The 19,541-nt window shown below is 30.0% G+C and overlaps 1 protein-coding gene across 1 annotated transcript in view; it reads left to right on the top strand.

The window, feature by feature from the left end:
• Positions 1 to 3,638, top strand: part of LOC149558844 (alpha-dioxygenase PIOX-like) — a 4,722-nt gene extending 1,084 nt beyond the window's left edge. The window contains exons 3-10 of the mRNA XM_089832865.1: positions 543 to 692; positions 775 to 908; positions 1,053 to 1,266; positions 1,453 to 1,598; positions 1,846 to 2,073; positions 2,541 to 2,743; positions 2,833 to 3,076; positions 3,199 to 3,638. Of these exons, the coding sequence (XP_089688991.1) occupies positions 543 to 692; positions 775 to 908; positions 1,053 to 1,266; positions 1,453 to 1,598; positions 1,846 to 2,073; positions 2,541 to 2,743; positions 2,833 to 3,076; positions 3,199 to 3,424 (1,545 nt within the window). The 3' untranslated portion in view covers positions 3,425 to 3,638. The remainder of the gene's footprint in view (positions 1 to 542; positions 693 to 774; positions 909 to 1,052; positions 1,267 to 1,452; positions 1,599 to 1,845; positions 2,074 to 2,540; positions 2,744 to 2,832; positions 3,077 to 3,198) is intronic.
• The last annotated feature ends 15,903 nt before the right edge of the window (positions 3,639 to 19,541 follow it).

The raw sequence follows: 19,541 nt of genomic DNA, 5'->3' as shown, positions 1-19,541 counted from the left end.
CCTTTTCATCTTAGAAGATTCAGTTTGACCAGTTGAATGTTCTATTTTTCTATTCTTAAGATTGACTCTATTATAGCTTAAATCTAATAGTTTGTTCATATTTATAATAGATTAGAACCTTTCCCTACTTAATTTATTCATAAATAAAACTCAATTCCTAAAAAACAATTTGTTCATATTTATAATAGATTACTTAATTTTTTTTATAAATAAAACCTAATTCCTAAAATACTAATTTACAACCATTGGACTTTATTAAAAAAAAATATTACATTGATTTAATTAAATATATAAAAGTCATCTTACTGCCAAACCTTTCACATAGCATATCTCTTTCTCCAGAAATATAGTTCTTTTAGCAAAAAGTAATTTCCCAACTTTTATCATTATCCCAAAAACTCTATTGACACTTTGCAATACAAGTCTTTTGAGATCTAGGTTATGTATCAGTATTTAGAGGATTGATCGAAATTTCGTATTGATATGCTTGCTTAAAAATTCTAGACATTTAATATAAATGAAATTTCTTGATGTGTAAACAGCTTTTGAGGCCAGACCCCATGGTAGTTGCTACTAAGCTGCTTGCGAGGAGGAAGCTGATTGACACAGACAAACAATTCAACATGCTTGCTGCCTCTTGGATTCAGTTCATGATTCATGACTGGGTCGATCATGTGGAAGACACCAAACAGGCAATTATACACATTATTTTTCATATTTCATCTGTTTGTTCTCAAAAAGTCAATGTTTTTTAACATTAAAAACTTTCTGCAGGCAAAATTGACAGCCCCACAGGAAATTGTACACCAATGTCCACTAAAAGTATTCAATTTTTTTGAATCTAAAGAAGTCCCAACTGGTTTCTATGATATAAAAAACGGATACCTTAATAGGAGAACCGCCTGGTGGTAAGAATATTGTATTCAGATATAATATTGCTTTATCCAAAATTAATCCGAATGCTAAATAAGGTTTACTATATCAGTTATCTGAGTTGAAAAATTGGTTCAGACATACTTTTCTTTTCTGATAAACAATATATACACTTGCAGGGATGGGAGTGAAATTTATGGGAACAATTTTGAGCAATCAACAAAGTTGAGAACATTCAAAGATGGTAAGTTAAAATTGGGGAAAGATGGCCTTCTTCTTCACATGAATGATGGAGTTGCTGTCTCTGGAGATGTGCGCAATTCTTGGGCTGGGGTCTCAGTACTGCAAGCCTTATTCATTAAAGAACACAATGACATCTGCGATATACTTAAGGCAATTCATTAAATTCTCAACCGAATTCAACACGTCATTTAATTTTGAATCTTTTTAATTTTTGAAGACATAGTAAGAATCAACCGAACATCAATTAATTTGTCTAATATATCTTAGTTATTGAATAAGATTAAACCATTTGCAAGATAAGAATATTTGATCATTTATAAATATATAACTTTGCAGGATAATTACCATCATTTGAATGATGAGGAACTGTATCGCCATGCAAGATTAGTAACTTCTGCAATTATTGCAAAGATACATACTATTGACTGGACTGTTGAGCTACTCAAAACAAACACTCTCCTGGCTGGCATGCGTGCAAATTGGTATGGCATCTTTATTAAAAGAATACAGCACTTGATAATTAATTAGGGAAGATTCTAAATACAAAAAATGTCATAAGACTATGAGATCAATTATAAACATAGTTTATGTTTTGAACATCTTGTAAAATCTTCAGTCTCAGATTTTTTCCAAGATTGTTTTCATATTTTTATTTTATTAACCATGAAGGTTAGTGTTACAAATTCTATGGTAGTTGATTCTTTCAGATGATGTTATGGGTGTGATCAGGTATGGATTGCTAGGTAAAAGGTTGAAGGACAAATTTGGTCATACTGGAAGCTCTCTCCTAAGCGGCTTTGTTGGAATGGAAAAACCTGATAACCACGGAATTCCGTACTCTCTTACCGAAGAATTTGTCAGCGTTTACCGAATGCACAGTTTGATGCCAGACAACATCATTGTTAGAGACATTAATGCACCCTCCGAAGAGAACAAAACCCCCCCGGTGCTTCAAGAGTGAGTCTATACTTAAATGTCAACTTCTTGATGATTAATATATGGTAGATAACATCAATATCGGTGTGGACATACTTTAAATATTTTTATTAAAAAGAGGCCAATTCAAGGTAGTCTTAACGTGTTTATATTAAATTTATTATCTAATTTATTTAGACATTTTTTTCTTGCAAGGTCTCTGACTCAGTTTTAAGTCAATTTTCAATTATTAAAAAACAAAACATACATTAGATACTATTTAGTTTATTACTAATCCGCAGTCTAATTTATGTCACAATTTTTTATTCTTTGACTTTCTAATCTTCAACAAACTTATTTATGAAAAATAAAAGTAGAAACTGAACAAATATGTCTAAATGATATGAATATTTAACAAACTTATTTACAAAAAATAAAATTAGAAATTGAACAAATCTATCAAATGATATGAATATTCAATAATGAGAGATGAATTTATTTGATGGCAGGGTGGATCTAAAAAAATTGTTAGGAATTAATGGAGAACGAACATTGTCTAAAATTGGAAATGAGGAAATGCTTGTGTCAATGGGGCATCAAGCTAGTGGAGCCCTAACTCTTTGGAACTATCCCACATGGATGAGAGACCTTATTGCTCAAGATCCTAATGGAAAGGATAGACCTGACCACATAGATTTGGCTTCCCTTGAAAGTACGACAATTCTCTTCACTATTAAATATTTTGTTTCTTCAAAAAGATATGCTTCTAACTATCTTTGTATACTTGATTTTTCATTATAGTTTATCGTGATCGAGAGAGGAGTGTTTCACGATATAATGAATTTAGAAGAAACATGCTTATGATCCCTATAACAAAGTGGGAAGATCTTACAGATGATGAAGAAGCCATTAAAGTTCTTGACGAGGTTTATGGTAATGATGTTGAAAATCTAGATTTACTGGTTGGATTAATGGCAGAGAAAAAGATCAAAGGTTATGCAATCAGTGAAACTGCCTTTTTCATCTTTCTACTAATGGCATCAAGGTGAAATAAAAATAAATTATTATGTTTCTTTCTTCCAAAATAAAATTGTAAATAGCATTGATCTTATTTTACACTTTTTGTATTATTATGCTTGTGGAACTAACTATAGGAATTTAATACAGGAGACTTGAAGCAGACCGTTTCTTCACAAGTGATTTTAATGAGGAAGTGTATACAAAAAAGGGGTTAGAAAGGGTGAACCATACTGAAAGCTTGAAAGATGTTTTGAATCGTCACTACCCAGAAATGGTGAAGAAATGGGTGAACTCATCTAGTGCATTCTCTGTTTGGAGTGCGAATCCAGAAACCACTAACCATATACCACTTTACCTTCGCATCCCTTCATAAAATCAACAAATTCCAGTGACAAACCTCTTCATTCTTTTCCCTTGCTACAAACATTAGATAGTATTGGTTATTTAACAATATCAAAATAAAAGGGCTCTTTATTTGTTGTCTTGCCCAAAATAGACACACCTCTTATGCATAAAAATCTTCTATGATTCCTAATTATTCATCTTAATTGAAAGTTTATATGTTAATAATTATTTGTTTAGATAAATGGGTTCTCCATCTCCTATTATTTCCCAAAATGGAGTTTATAAGAAAATGTAGAATGCTTTTTTGGTATTTATATTCTAGAAAAGAAGTTGCTTATGATTCACTTTACATATTAATTCATTTTTGTTTTGAAATGAAAAACACGAACTAATGTAACATCCTTGTATATCCTTTTGAAATTAGATAAATTAGTATTATAAATTAAATGTTTAATTCAACATGCTAGAGTTTTTATTAATGTATAGTTAAATATAGATTCTTTTTAGGCTGCATAATGCAAGAGAGTATCTTAATATGAAGAGGTTATAAAAAGTTCATAATGTATGAGTAGAGATGAGATCCATGAGAGCAATTAAAGGATAAATCCTTTAATAATGAAATCCATTTAACTAAAAGGATTTCCTTCATTGGAAAAGTCACTTGAATAGCCTTCAACATATGGTGATATTAGTATCCACCTATGAAAAAACCTCTAAGACATTACCAAACACCAAATGAGAATTACACAAACTTGTAAAAGAATATAAGGAAATCTTGTCCAAATAGTAAAAATATAAATAAATTACAAAAGATGTTCAAGGGATAGGGTCAAGGGGTGGAGAAAGAGAGGTTGGAGATCATACATTTAGTCACAAAAATATAAAATATCATTTGCATCTTCTAAGAAATATAAATCAGCAAAAAAGAAAACTCTAGTATATATGGATATATTTCCATTATATGGACTTCTAAACATTAATCAATATAACTCAAGTTATATTAGCAAAACTCAAATAAGATGAAAGGATTAAACCCAAATTTAACAAATAAGCATAGAATATATTCTTGTTTCATGAAATCTTTATTAAAATTAGATTTGCAATACTAATCAAATTGATTTGATTATGTGTTAGATTGGATAAATTTCCTAATATTGAATGATTCAAATACAAAAAAATGTACGTAAAGTCCTATCAAAGAAATAAATAAGATTGAATACACAAGAATGAGAGAGAGAAAGTGGCAATAATGATTATACAATTACTCAATCTAGAAACTATATCATCTAAATTGAGTCCAAACTTGGAATCATGATAGAAAACATGAAAAAATCCTAGATTGTGCAGATCGCTAGGTACTAGCCAACCTATATAGGTACATATGTTCTACCTAATCATTTTGTTTTGAGGGGGTAGAAACAAAGTTGACCTCAAGTCTCCACAAATATTTTAAAGATAAGTTTCTAGATCTGAATTCATTAATAGAGTGTTGTTTACATTGTTTCTTCTAATATCTAAATATTTTCTTATATTTAGAGCTTTCACTAAACAAGACTTGATTTATTTAAATCCCTGTCACTTTGAAATGCTAGAAGAGCACCCCACTTACTCCATATTTTGAAGCTAATGATTCATATAAAGAAAGAAAAGTAACTCCTCTATTCCTAGGGTTGACTCTATTATAGCTTAAATCCTTATAATTTGTTCATATTTATAATAGATTAGAACCTTTCCCTAGTTTATTTATTCATACATAAAACCCAATTACTTAAAAAAAAATTGTTTATATTTATAATAGATTAGAACAATTTACTACATAATTTATTTATAAATAAAATCTAATTCCTAGAAAAAACAAATTTACAACCATTGGACTTTATTAAAAAAAATATTACATTGATTTAATTAAATATATAAAAATAATCTTAGTGCCAAACCTTTGACATAACGCATCTCTTTCTTGGAAAATATAGTTCTTTTAGCAAAAAACAAGAGCTCTATAGAGTTATAGTCTCGCCTTATGTAACAAAGGAGAGGAAGAAATTATTTGAAGTAAAGAAAATTTGATTGAAAAGAAATGAAAATTACAATTCCATTTACAACTATCATTGATAAGGTTGAAAATATGTAATCACGTAGCAACAGTACATGAACTATAATATCCAAGACTATTCTCTCATAATTTTGGAATGAGATTGTTATACATGTATTAGAATAAATTATGTGATGTATTGTTGGAAAATCATAACTGATAAACACTTGTAAGTTCACTATGTTGTAGCCGATGAGAATATTTGGAAAACCATTAGTAACACATGATTGGCATATGATGCCACTATAAACACAAAAGACTCTAGATAACAATTCCAAGTCCACCCACTACTATTATTTGAAGTTTTAGGATTGAATGCCACACCCTCTAAGGACTATAATTCAAATATATTGTTAATTACTAAACAATCTTATAGGATATGATGCAAATATAGTGCGAGTTACTAAACAATCTTATGGATGAATAATGCTAATATTTTGTACTAAGATTAAGAAAAAGACAATCATGAATTTTAAATTTAAATATCAATATATTGTATATAAAAAATTCTAAATGACACAATTTTAATATATAATTTTATTTTTATAAGCTTTCATTTTAAATGTAATATAATTCCAAAGGCATGTAAGACACCTTTTTACAAGTTTTATTTATAGTACATAAAACATCTAATTGTAATCTACTATAATATTATATATTAATAAATGTAAATGATATACATATTTCAATATGAATTAAGAAATATATCATCTAGGTCTCCACAATCTTTTATTGAAACAAGTGCCAGAGAGTGGCATGTATTTGTCATATGTTACAGTATGTTATAATTTATAGTATGAAGATTTTTTTTTTAATAGTTGTAAGAAAATAATTGAGTCATTGTATTAATTTTAATATTATTAAATAAATTTTTTAGATAAAAAAATTAATTTTCAATTTAGAAAGTTAAGGAAAATTAGTATTTAGAAAAATAATGTTTTTTAATAGAAAATATTGAAAATTAAAAATAAGTTTGAAATTTTGATATAAATATAATGTTAGTATTTAAGTTAGTTCTAATATTATATTTTAAAACATTGTTAAATAAGTACTCATTGGATCTAGGTGATGCTCATAGGGGTGAAGCACTATGACTTCTCAAGAGGTCACCCATCCTAGTACTACTCGAGCTTGAGCGGGCTAAACTATGGAGTTTCCTCCATGGTTAAACCCAAAGCTTGCAACCCCATTTGCAAAACCTTCACCAAGTGTTGTGCCTTGTGAACCATTAATTAGAAAGCCCGTTAAGCTCATCAATTGATAAGTAGGAGATAATTTCCATAGCAAGTGAAATTGTGATATTACTATGAGGATTTAACTGTATGATTTTGAGTCAAACTCATTGACCCATGTTGCATGAGTAGTGATTCAAAATTAATCCATCTCTCATGAGAATAAATGGAACACTTAGCACTCATTGGATCTAGGTGATGCTCACAGGGGTGAAGCATTGGGACTTCATGGGAGGTCACCCATCCCAGTACTACTCCAACATGAGTGCGCTTAACTACAAATTTTTCTCCATGGTTAAACCGAAAGCTTGCAACCCCATTTGCAAAACCTTCACCAAGTGTTGTGTCTTATGAAACATTCATTAGAAAGCCCCTTAAGCTCATCAATTGATAAGTAGGAGATAATTTCCACAAGTCAAATTGTGATATTTCTCTCAGGATTTATCTGTGTGATTTTGAGTCAAACTCATTGACCCATGTTTCATGAGTAGTGTTTCAACTTGAATCCATCTCTCATGAGAATAAATGGTGCACTTAGCACTCATTAAATCTAGGTGATGCTCATAGGGGTGAAGCATTGGGACAAATCACCACTTAAGTTCAAGTCATTACAATAGTATATTTCCTAGGAAAAATTCAATAACAAATGGAAGAGAAGATTGTCCAATGCTGAAGTTACTTTAAAGAAGACAACAACAAAATAATATATATATATATGTAAAGACCCAAAAAATTGGACAAAGAACTAGACGAAGATATACAAATACCACATACAAATGAAATGAATAAAAAATAAATTTAATATTAAATATGAAAGGCCTCAGAGGCCATTTCTCATAGGGTGATTATTGATCTAGTGATCCACTGACATTTATAATTACTATCATTAGTCCCTGCCTACAATGCGACAAAACAAAATTTTATGACATAGAAAAGAGGCAGAGCTGAAGTTGAGCTAGAGCTCTTGTTTTAAAAGAAAAAGAAGCAAAATTTTGATAAGGATAATCTATTGCAACCTAAAGGAATCATTCTCCATCTAATGACATATAGTTTCTTGAGATTCAAACTTCACAGTATGGTAAAGTAAATTCTGAAAAGCTAATTTATATCTATTAATTTTATTTGAACAAATTTGTAGCCATGCATTTCATTTCTATAATTCTTATTGTAATATGATAAGAAAGAACGAATATAAAATGAAAGACATGATTAAATTAACAATGGGTCACTTATAAAAAATAGAAAATGCATTACCATATCATTAAGTATTGATGCATTTGTTTTCCAAGGGTGGTAGTGATATTTTAAAGTGAAGGATAAGATGGTTAGGAAAATTATTTTATCAGGCTAAGAGACATTGGTAAAATAGTACCTTAATACAATATTGTAAAATAGTATACCCTTTTAATTATTATTAAATTCCCTAAATTATACATTTTTCTGAGATATCTCAAAAATATTTATTTGAGTATGGATTTAATTTTTTCACTGCTCTCCATAGTGTTGCTAGTGAGATATTGATTTATTTTAAGGCTGGTATAAAGTCCATTTGGCGCTGAAATTTATTTGAGTATGCAACAATTATATAGTGTCTTGATATCCACATTACTAATGGGAAACTATTATATGCTGACAACCATAATACTAAATGGAATTGTAGAGAATGTTTTGATGATTTAAATTCTAATGTGATACTATAATAGATAGTTAAGTTTGTCTTGGCACTAACTAAATATTGAGGTTATAGTTCCATATTCTATTTGATCCGGTTCAAACAAATCAACATTAAGTGAGATTGTAGAGTCCATAATATGAAATAAAGAGAGTTGTTTAGAAACATTTATGAATAGTTTTCTTATGACTTATGAAGAGTTTAGTCATGCAGCAAAATAACCCCACAAACAAACATATATGATAGTTGATTGATATAATTTTGTTATACTGCTCAAAATACAAGAAAACAATTATAAGGTATGAAATTATTATTCTTTGTTGAATATGTTAAGTAATATAATCTCTTAGCCTTATCTAGTTATATGATGTAAGTCAAATACAATTATACAATAAATTATTTATTTTTGAATGTATGATGAATATGATCTAGCCTAGTGGTGAATTTTGTATAGTTTAAAGTAAGGATATCTTGGAAATATTTGAGAAATTTATATGGATTGAAGTAATCTTATTTAATGTTTCATGTTCCATCTTGAGTTAAGGAAGTTATAATTTATGTCTTTTGTGAATACATGTTATACTAGTTTTGTCTAATGGTCATGTTAGTTTGGGTTTTTGGTTAGGCCATCTCAAGTCTAGAATTAAAAATTCAGTGATTATTGTTAGCTATGTAATGCTCCTCCTTAAGAAAGGTCTAGTTTCATATATATGCCTTTAGTTTCTTGTGATAGGATATTTAATTTTTGATTTGTAGAGGATACTTTTTATTTATATTTTTTATTTATTGAGATAGCAAAAATGTTGAAGTACTTAAAAAAATATTATAATTAATTAGAATGGTATATATACATATACTAGCTACGTTTAGAAATTAGTATATGTATAATTATTTTGGTTGCTACCAAGTCCATGATCATATGGTAATCTAATCATTGAATAGTAACTTTTTTATAGGAAATATGTATTTCAACATATTTATGTATTGTTACCAAATGCATGATCATGTGGTAATTTATCTTTCTAATGTTTCTTTAGAAAGTTAGCATTTCCATACTAAAAATATGGAATCAAGAAATTACATTCCTTCTTCAAAACAAAAGACACTAGTGAAAAGGGAAACAACAAAAATGTTTAAAGAATGGATTTTGTTTTGGATGTAGGGCTTCATTTTTGCATTCCTACCTTCTTTTTGGATAGCTAGTAACATTTCTATTATATTTTGGCAAACTTATCTCTCTATATTCTCAAAAACTTATTACTCCATCTTGATCATATTTGAGGATTCATACACTATGTTTATTATCTGGATTTTAAGCCACCTTGGGTTTTCTTCAATCTATGATAATTTCTAAAAATCTTGTCAAATCTTTTCATTGCATTTTATTTGTTCATTTCTTTTTAGTATTGACGAGAGAGTCTTGTGAATTGAATTGATAGATAAGGGAGTATTAATTGTGTTTTTCATATGAAAACTTGGAAGAATTTTAATGAAAACTTTCTCTTACAGCCATAATCCTTATGCAATTTTCCTATTGTTAAAGCTTCCTATATAAATGCCAATATACTCCATCCTATGGTCAAGAATTTGGTGCTGATCAATCCTATTCTATTCATATTTTCTCTTCAAGATAATCATAGTAATTGAAAATACCCTTCAAAGGAATATCTTCTCTAATCATCTCTTTAAAGGGTTCTTCTTCCTTCCCATTAATGGGTGCATTTGCTGATTTTTCTGACTCAACATTGGAAGAGTTAATTTTTACATTCATTTTGTTAATTTAATCTACAATAGGCATCCTATATATTATGTCTCTTATATAGCATCACATCTTGTTAGTACAATCAAGAGTTCAAATGTTTGGGATTGGGTTTTAGCCTTAATCCTTTTTCTGGGCTGTTCATTATCTTAATAAGTGAGGCTTTAGATCTCTCTTATTTATGTATTTTAGAGACCATGGTTTGACTTAGAAATGTGAGTTTTCTATGCATAAATTGACTTTCAAAGCTGGTTGGAAATTTTGATTCATGTATGCCGCTTCTTCTTCCATGTTCATAACATTTTTCTTCTTTCCATTAGAGTGGATTCTCCCATTCATTGTGTATCATATCTCTACAATTTATTTGCAGCTCTTTTTATAGCAGCAACGTTGATTAGCTATATTATTTTAGGAAACATGGGACTCTAGTTTTCAATTAAATTATAAATATTTCTAATATGACACTAATAACTAGCTGATCTGAAAAGTGGAGATGAGAATTCAGTACAATCACATTAATAAAGAGAAATCTTTGGCATAGAAAGATAGAGATAAAAAGAGGGAAAGGATCTCATGCACATTCATGAAAATGGTTGGAGATTGAACAATCTATTTTTATCATTAGCAATAACCTTTTAATTCTATCCAATGTTTTTTATCCTTGGCAATAAACTTTTAATTATCATGCAAAGAGGAAGAGATTACATAAAGTTCCAATAACACCAACATTGACAATGGTGTTGATAAGTATAATAACCATGCTCTGTCAATATATCTAGGGCCTTGGTTCCCACTACATCATTTTCTCTCTTTGCATCTTTCATCCTTTGTTTTACTCTACATTCTCCATGTACCTACGGAGATTGAGATGCTAGATCATTTTAAAGTTTCCATTGATTTGTCTTGATATCATAATTCCTTATTGTTATTTGTGCGTGTAATTTTTTTTTACTATAAGGATGATAAATTTTTGTTTACCTTTATCATAAATGAAAATATATATTACAACTTTTAACACTATTTGACTTGGTATAATCTTAGAGGTCAATCTCTGGTAAAGAAAAGTGAGTTATAAAGACAAGAAAAATAAATATAAGAAAAGAATAGTGTCTTCCAGACAGTTCAATGATCTTTAAGGGAAATATAGTAGCAATCTTAAAATGCATAGTTCTATTTGTGGAGGCTAGAGAAATGTAAAATGCTAACTATAAATTTATAAACAAGGTTGTAAATTAGATGTTTATCATCAATGACAAAGAGTTACTCTTAAAATTCTAGTCTTCGCATTAGAGAAGCAAACAAAATCCACACAAAACACTAAAATCCATTCTTTTTCATCATCTCAAAAAACAAAATCCCCTCATATTTACTTATCGATTGAAGAAGTCCTAGGGAACCCGAGATGGGGTAAATGAAAAAAGATGTTTTGATAAATATTCAATTAAGGATGAATATGTTAAATTTATGATAGACAATGCCCAAAAAATAATTTAGATTCTGAAATCTTGACAGAGGTACAATAGAGAATCAACTTGAATATCAATGTGGAGGAAAGTTGTAAGAAACAAACCTCATCCTTAGAAATATTACTAACTAAAATTTGAGAATGGTCATTGATAATCTAAAAGCTAAAAGCCACTTCAAATCTCTTGTCAGTTCCAAATAAACTTACTTTGAAAGCTAATCAATTCTTAGTTAACCATTTGCATAGTCATTGTTCATCCCTAAAATATTTTTTGTCTTATAAGAAATGATACATAATTAGAAAGAAATGATATCAAGAAAATAAGAAAATTCATCGAGGCTTTAATTGACACTGTCAATAGAAAACTATACAAACAAAAGAAGTATTTTTCATAATTGAGAGCTAGCAAAGGTAACATGCATAAACAAGATTTGAAGGGGCACATTTTGATGGAAAGAAAATAAATGGAAACAATAGAAAGAAACTATATAAACATCTAAAACAACCAAAAACTAGATAAAACCTAAATATCAAAGCATGGATGCAAGTTAAGTTAAACATTCCTACACAAGGTAAGTTCAACAATATCTCCAAATGAGACCAACCCTTTACACAAATTCCATCATGAAATAAGATGATGATGAAGAGGAAAATTGGTGTAGTTTGCAAGTAAAAATTACAAAACACAATCACATTAATGAAACCATTTGATCTTACATATTTCTCTTAGAAAAAAGGGGGGAAATCATGGGAGAAGGAGGAGAATGTTCACTAAATACTAGAACCAGAATAAGTATGTAATTGAAATATGGAAACACATTTCCCTAAGATAGGGGTTAAAGTAGATAATGACATCTAGCTATTGCAAAGAAAAAAGAAAATGAAATGAAGTTGTGTTAAAGGATAATAAGTCAGTACACCATACCTATTGTCTAAAGTTGAAAATTAGACAAATGGAACTGGATAGCCTACTAGATTTTATCACAAATCTAAATAGCATAAGTTTCAGATAAAAAATGGCCACCCCTACAATATTTCCATGTTTGGTATCATTCCATTGCAATCTCTACTTGAGGCAGCAACATTGAAGTGTCAAGTTACATGTAGTACAAATGTCTTGCATGCAGAATGATAGATGCTACTGGAAAGATCGTCTATGTAATTACCATATTATTTGAAAGTGGAAAATAATTAAACTACCAGAAAAATCCCCAACAACCAATTAGGGAAATGATATAAACGTGAAAAAATAAAGTTTAATAGAAAAAATTTCATTGAGCATAGGATAAAAGAGTTGTTCACAAATTTCAAGGAGTAAATAAATAGGAAAAAGTTGATTGAAAACTATAGTCTCTGCCTAACATAGGTGGGAGTAATAATTTCCTAACTTTTATCATTATCCCAAAAACTCTCTTGAAACTTTACAATCAAAGTCTTTTGAGATCTAGGTTATGTATCAGTACTTTGAAGATTGATTGAAATTTTGTATCGATATGCTTGCTAAAAAATTCTAAACATTTAATATAAATGAATTTTCTTGATGTGTAAGAAAATTTTGGGTCTAGACCCCATGGTAGTTGCAACTAAGCTACTTGAGAGGAGGAAGCTGATTGACACAAACAAACAATTCAAAATGCTTGCCGCCTCTATGATTTAATTCATGATTCATGACTGGGTCGATCATGTGGAAGACACCAAATAGGAAATTGTACACATTATTTTTCATATTTCATTTGTTTTTTCTCAACATGTCAATGTTTTTGCACATTAAAAACTTTTTGCAGGGAAAATTGACAGCCCCAGAGAAAATTGCACACCAATTTCCACTAAAAGCATTCAATTTTTTTGAATGTAAAGAAGTCCCAACTAGTTTCTATGATGTAAATAACATTGATCTTATTTTATATGAAATAAATGATAAGATAGAGAAAGGAACGAGAAACATCCAAGTAAGTTAAGTGTGAAACAATGTTACCATGAGATAAAAAAAATCCAAGAGCATACACCAAGATGGTTCAACAATGGAGACAAGGATTTATAAGGGGAAAACAAAGAAATCCCCTTGTGAGAATTATGAATGAAGGCAAATGCCTAGAGAAGAGAGAGAGTGTGTGTGTTGAAGCAAAAATAGCTCAATACAATAACATCAAAGTGATGTGTAAAAAGGAAAGAAAGAGGAGCATCTCTTTTAAAGAGATGAGAAAGGAGTTGCATGTGTTCGCATGTGTAACTCCCATTTCTATGAATGCCACATTCATAATAGGTGTGTGCAAAGTTTCACAATCCTCTTAAGGGGGATAAACTAAATTCCTTAATAAAGGAATTATAAAAATGAGTTGTCCTCACATGTGGAGTAAAGGACAAATAATGACATGTCCTCCACATGTGTACAATAGGAAAAACTACATTTAGGGATCCTTGGAATATCCCAATTAAATACATCCAAGGGAAGATTAATGTTTTTAACACCCCCCCTTAATATTTACTTGGGGAGTTTACATCAAAGGGTTGTAAACACAAATTATTACAATTAAATTGAAATCTCTCTTTAGAAAGTGGTTTCAGTCACTTGATGTTCACCTTTACAATAAAGAAGAGTAACTTGCTTGTCTTTAACTTTTTCTTGAATGAAGTGATGTTGAAGTGAAATATGTTTGGTCTATGCATGAAAAATTGGATTCTTTTCCAAGACAATAGCACTTTTATTGTCACAATATAGAGGGGTAGGTGCTTGTGGAGGTAGACCGAAATCTTCAAGAAGTCTTCTAAGCCATAAGGCTTCCTTAGCTACATTGGTACATCCTTTGTATTCAGCTTCAGTTGAGCAAAGGGAAATAGAGTGTTCTCTTTTACTTTTCCAAGAAATTGCACCTAAACCAAAAAAGAAACAATAGCCACAAGTGGATTTCCCATCATTGGGATCTCCACCTAGATCCGAATTAGTATAGCCATGTAAAAGAAATTCAGAATTGGCATCATAGAATAATCCCATATTAATGGTCCCTTTAATGTACCTTAAGATTCTTTTAGCAACTTTAAAATGTGTTTTTTGAGGTTTAGACATAAATCTAGAAACTAAACCAACACTATAAGCAATATCGGGTCTAGTAAGAGTTAAATAATTTAAACTTCCTACCAATTGCCTATACAAAGTTTCATCAACAAAAGGAGTACTCATCTTAGCCATTAATTTAGTTCCTAATTCACATTGAATTGAAACATGGTTAGAATCATTCATCTTAAATTTTTCTAAAAGGTCATGACCATACTTTCTTTGAGAAAGAAAAATACCCTTAGGAGTTTGCCAAATTTGCATACCTAAGAAGTAATGTACAATACTTAAATCAGTCATCTGAAATTTCTGTTTAAGTTGAAACTTAATATCAGAAATCAAAGCATTTGAACTAGAAGTGGGAATTAGATCATCCACATAAACAATAATAGTGATAATATCATCTTTAGTATGTTTAATATACAAATTAGGATCATTCTTACTTCTAGAAAAACCTTGAGAAATAAAGAATGAGTTAATTTTAGAATACCATTCTCTAGGTGATTGTTTAAGACCATAAATAGATTTTTTTAATTTGCAAACCAGATTTTCACTACCTTCTTTAACAAATCTAGGAGGTTGAGCCATATAGATTTCTTCATGTAAACCACCATTTAAGAAGGCACTTTTAACATCCATTCAGTGAATAGGCCAATTCATTTTAGATGCTAAAGAAAGAACTAATTTAATAGTAGGCATTTTTGCAACAGGAGCAAAAGTTTCATTATAATCTAATCCTTCGATTTTATTAAAAACCTCTAGCAGGTAATCTAGCCTTAAATTTACTAATATCATTATTAGCATTCAATTTTTTTTTGTAAAACCATTTACATGAAACTATATTCTTGCCATGAGGTAAATTGACTAAGTCCCAAGTTTGATTAGCAATTATAGAGTCATATTCCTCTTGCATGGCCTTTTGCCAATGAGGTTGAGAGTTAGCTTGATCAAAAGACTTAGGATCATTAGAATTCATAATAGTAGTCATCAAAGCATAGTTACAATAATTAATCCTTCTATGTTTAATTCCACCAAATCTAGAAATGTAATCATCACTTTCATTGATTAAGTTTTGAGCCCATTTAGGTTTATGTTTAGTTGTAATAAAATCACCACTAGAGGAAGAATCATTATCAATAAAAGCATCATTAGTAGCTACTTGAATATCATTACTAGTAGAAGCAAAAATAATAGGTGGTGCTTGAGTTGTAGGGTTAAGAGGAGGAGTAGGGTTAAGAGAAGGAGGTTGGTCCTCCACTAGCACAATTTTAGTGCCATTGAATTGTGCATCATGTGTAGTAGAACAATCATGAACACCATTTTTTGCAATGCAAACATCTCTAGCAACTTGAATTTTGTTAGTAGTAGAATCATAGACACGATAACCCTTAGTGTTTTCATCATAACCAAAAAAAATATAAGGAGAAGACTTAGCATCTAATTTATGCCTTTTCTGTTTAGGAGTATGAACATAAGCAACAGATCCAAAAATTTGCAAATGATGTAAATCAGGTTTCCTACCAGACCAAGCCTCTTCTGAAGTAATATCCTTGAGAGATTTGGTAGGAGTCCTATTAAGAATATAAGTTGTACAAAACATGGCTTCAACTCAAATTTTATAATGCAGATTCTTAGCATGCAACATGCATCTAGCCATTTCAACAATGGTCCTATGCTTTCTTTTTGCCACACCATTTTTCTGTGGTGTATAAGGAATAGTAAGCTCATGTTTAATTCCACATGATCTCAAATAAGAATGAAAAGCATTATTCACATATTCCTTTCCATCATCAGTTCTGATAATTTTAAGTTTAAAACCAAATTGCCTTTCAACATATAACTGAAATTCAATGAATATATTGAGAATTTGATCCTTGCTATGCAAAAAATAAATCCAAGTTCATGTAGAAAAATCATCAACAAAGGTAAGTGCATACCGATAACCTTGGATGGAGTTATTCTCCATGGGGCCCAAAAGGATACTATGGACAAGATGCAATTTATGAGTTGCCCGCCATGATTTACCACTTGGAAAGGGCTCCCTATGCATCTTACCACTCAGACAACTAGTACAAGCAATATTAGAAGGAATAATGTGAAGCAAGCCATCAACCATATTTATTTTTTGCATTAAAGTAATATAATCCAAATTTAAATGGCCAAGTCTTTCATGTCATATATTGAAATCAATGGAAGTATGTAAAGAATATCATGAACTAGCAAATTCATGGAATTTAAATAAGCTGTCATTATCCATTTTAGCATGAGCAATCACTTGTTTAGTTTGAGGATCTATGACATAACATGTATCTTTATAGAATTCAACTTTATAGTCCTGACATAACTTTGAAACAGAAACCAAATTAGTTTTCAGATCAGGTACATACAAAACATCATGCAATTTACCATTAGGAATAGTGACATCACATAAACCTTCAACTTTAAAAGTTTTATTATTAGCTAACTAAATAGGAATGTTAGCAATATCAGGTTGCAGAGAATCAACAATTTATTTATGAGAAGTTACATGTTGTGGTGCACCACTATCAACAATCCACTCTAAAGATCTACAAAGATTAAAGCTACAAGTAAAAGCATGACAAGAATTAGAACTAGTAGAGTTACCTTTTTTATGATTTGATTGTTGATTATGGTTACTGTTTTTCAGAGGTTTTTTATCATTTTGCTTTTTAAAATAGTTACTGACAACATGATCATCTTTGCCACAATAAGAAGAATGAGGTTTGGAATTTGAATGATTCCTTTGATTATTATTATTACGATTGTTATTATGATGATTGTTATGGTTATTGCTATTATTGTTATATTTGGCATGAGATTTATTATTGAAATTATTAGAATTATTATTCTAGTGCTTGTTATTATTATTATTATTTGAACGAAAATTATTATTATTTGAACTTGGAGACATAAATGTATGTTCAGTTGATTTAAGAGTACCAAACTGAATTAGCTTAGCTTCTTCCTGTCTTAATAAATTTTGAAAAATAACATAAGTTAACTAAGTAGTTAATGTAGGAATAGCAAGCTGTGCATGAACATTAGTTATAAACTGTTGAAACTGTCTAGGAAGGCACTTTTTAAGAATAATATGAACTAAGTGAATGTCATCTAACTGAACACCTAAAGCAATAAGTTGGCTTTTAATAGAATCAAATTTTAACAAAAAATCATCCATGGTCTTAAAATCTATATACCTGAGATCTTCAAGTTGATCCTGCAACTACATTTTGCATGATTCATCTGCACTATCATATTTGGTTTTTAAAATTGACTAGGCATCATGGGCTTTAGAATAATGTGCAATTAAAACATATAAATCTGAAATAATGGAAATACCAATTAACCCTAAAGATTCTTCAGTTTTAAGTTTCCAAGTATCTTTCTCATCTTGGGTAGCCACTGAACCAGGTTCAACAGAAGGGTCAATGGCTATCTCGAACAGGTGTTTAAAATGAAAAATAAATGAAATGTGTGTTTTCCAAGAATGATAATTAGTGTGATTAAGTTTTATTTCTGGAATTAAGGTTGACATTTTTATGGAAAAAAAAGCCCCCCCACCCTTATAGAAATATGAATTTAAAAAAATTAACTTGAATTAATTAAATTAAAACTTGCTGAGAGAACTATGATTAACTGTCTGAAAAAAAAAATACAATCTTACAAAATAAAACGTTAGAATAATGATTTAAATTGAAACAAAAACTTAGAATCTTGCCAGGAGATGTAAGAAATAATTATGAATCTATAACAAAAGAATAAGGCAGATGTGTCAGAAGGACTAAATGATTATAATGTAAAAAGGAAGGAATATAATTAGCTAAAATGATTAAAAAATATTTATAAGAGGTCAAATGAGGAAGTTATGAATTAATTTTATAACTCTACAATGAGACCACTTAATAAATTATAAGTAAATTAAAGAACTTTAGAATATATTGAAATTAAAGTTCAAGCAAAAAAAATTGAGCAAATAAATAATCAAAATAATAAAAAGGTTAATCAAAATACTTTATTAATAAACCAAAAGGTTTGGAGAGAAATAATACTTTGATCCACCAGATGTTGTGCCCAATTATATTTGTTCTATGTAAGACAAATGCCTGACACCTACATAGAGATCCTCAATTTTGAATTAGATAATAATAATAATAAATTGTATGATTGTAAATTGATATATTATATTACATGCAAATCTTAACTCGTAGGATGCCCTAACATAAACATGATTGACTGAGCATACTTATTCTTTTGGTAGAGTATGGGCAGAGAATGGTATGGGCAGAGTATGGGCACCTATGATGAGGAAGAAAACACCAAAAGAACTGCTACTCTTGGAGCTAATGGCCACACAATGCTTCCTCAGCGAAAGGTAAAATAGCTATTAAAAATCATCCAGACAAGGGTGGTGATCTAGAAAGGTTCAAGGAGTTGGCTCAGGCACATCTTCCTTGCTGAACTAGATGGAACGACAACTCTTTGCCTGACCTTCAGCAGAACGGAACAGATCGGGGATCGAGCCTACAAATTTCTCTTCGGTGACCTCGATCTGGCTAAATCAAAATTTACTGATGAAGAACAAGTATAGTGATTGGTAAAAAGGGATCTGGCAATGGAGAAATTGAAGGGGGCAGAGGAATAGCGGGTCAGTGAAAAAGAACGGTGAAGGGTAAAACAATTGAGTGGAAGAACGAGGGTGATGGATTTGCTCTTTGAAGATGGTGAAAGGTAAAATAGATATTTAAAAAAAATGTCTCAAGATCAAGCCAATCTTGTTTGGTATGCCCTCCTAAGGATTATAAAATCCCACTCAGATGGCCTACTGGTAGAGATGTTATATGGACTAGGAATG

The sequence above is a fragment of the Cupressus sempervirens genome, chromosome 5, assembly GCF_028749045.1.
Source record: "Cupressus sempervirens isolate cs-2001-9-10 chromosome 5, ASM2874904v1, whole genome shotgun sequence".
NCBI lineage: Eukaryota > Viridiplantae > Streptophyta > Pinopsida > Cupressales > Cupressaceae > Cupressus > Cupressus sempervirens.
This window is presented reverse-complemented; position numbering and strand designations above follow the sequence as displayed.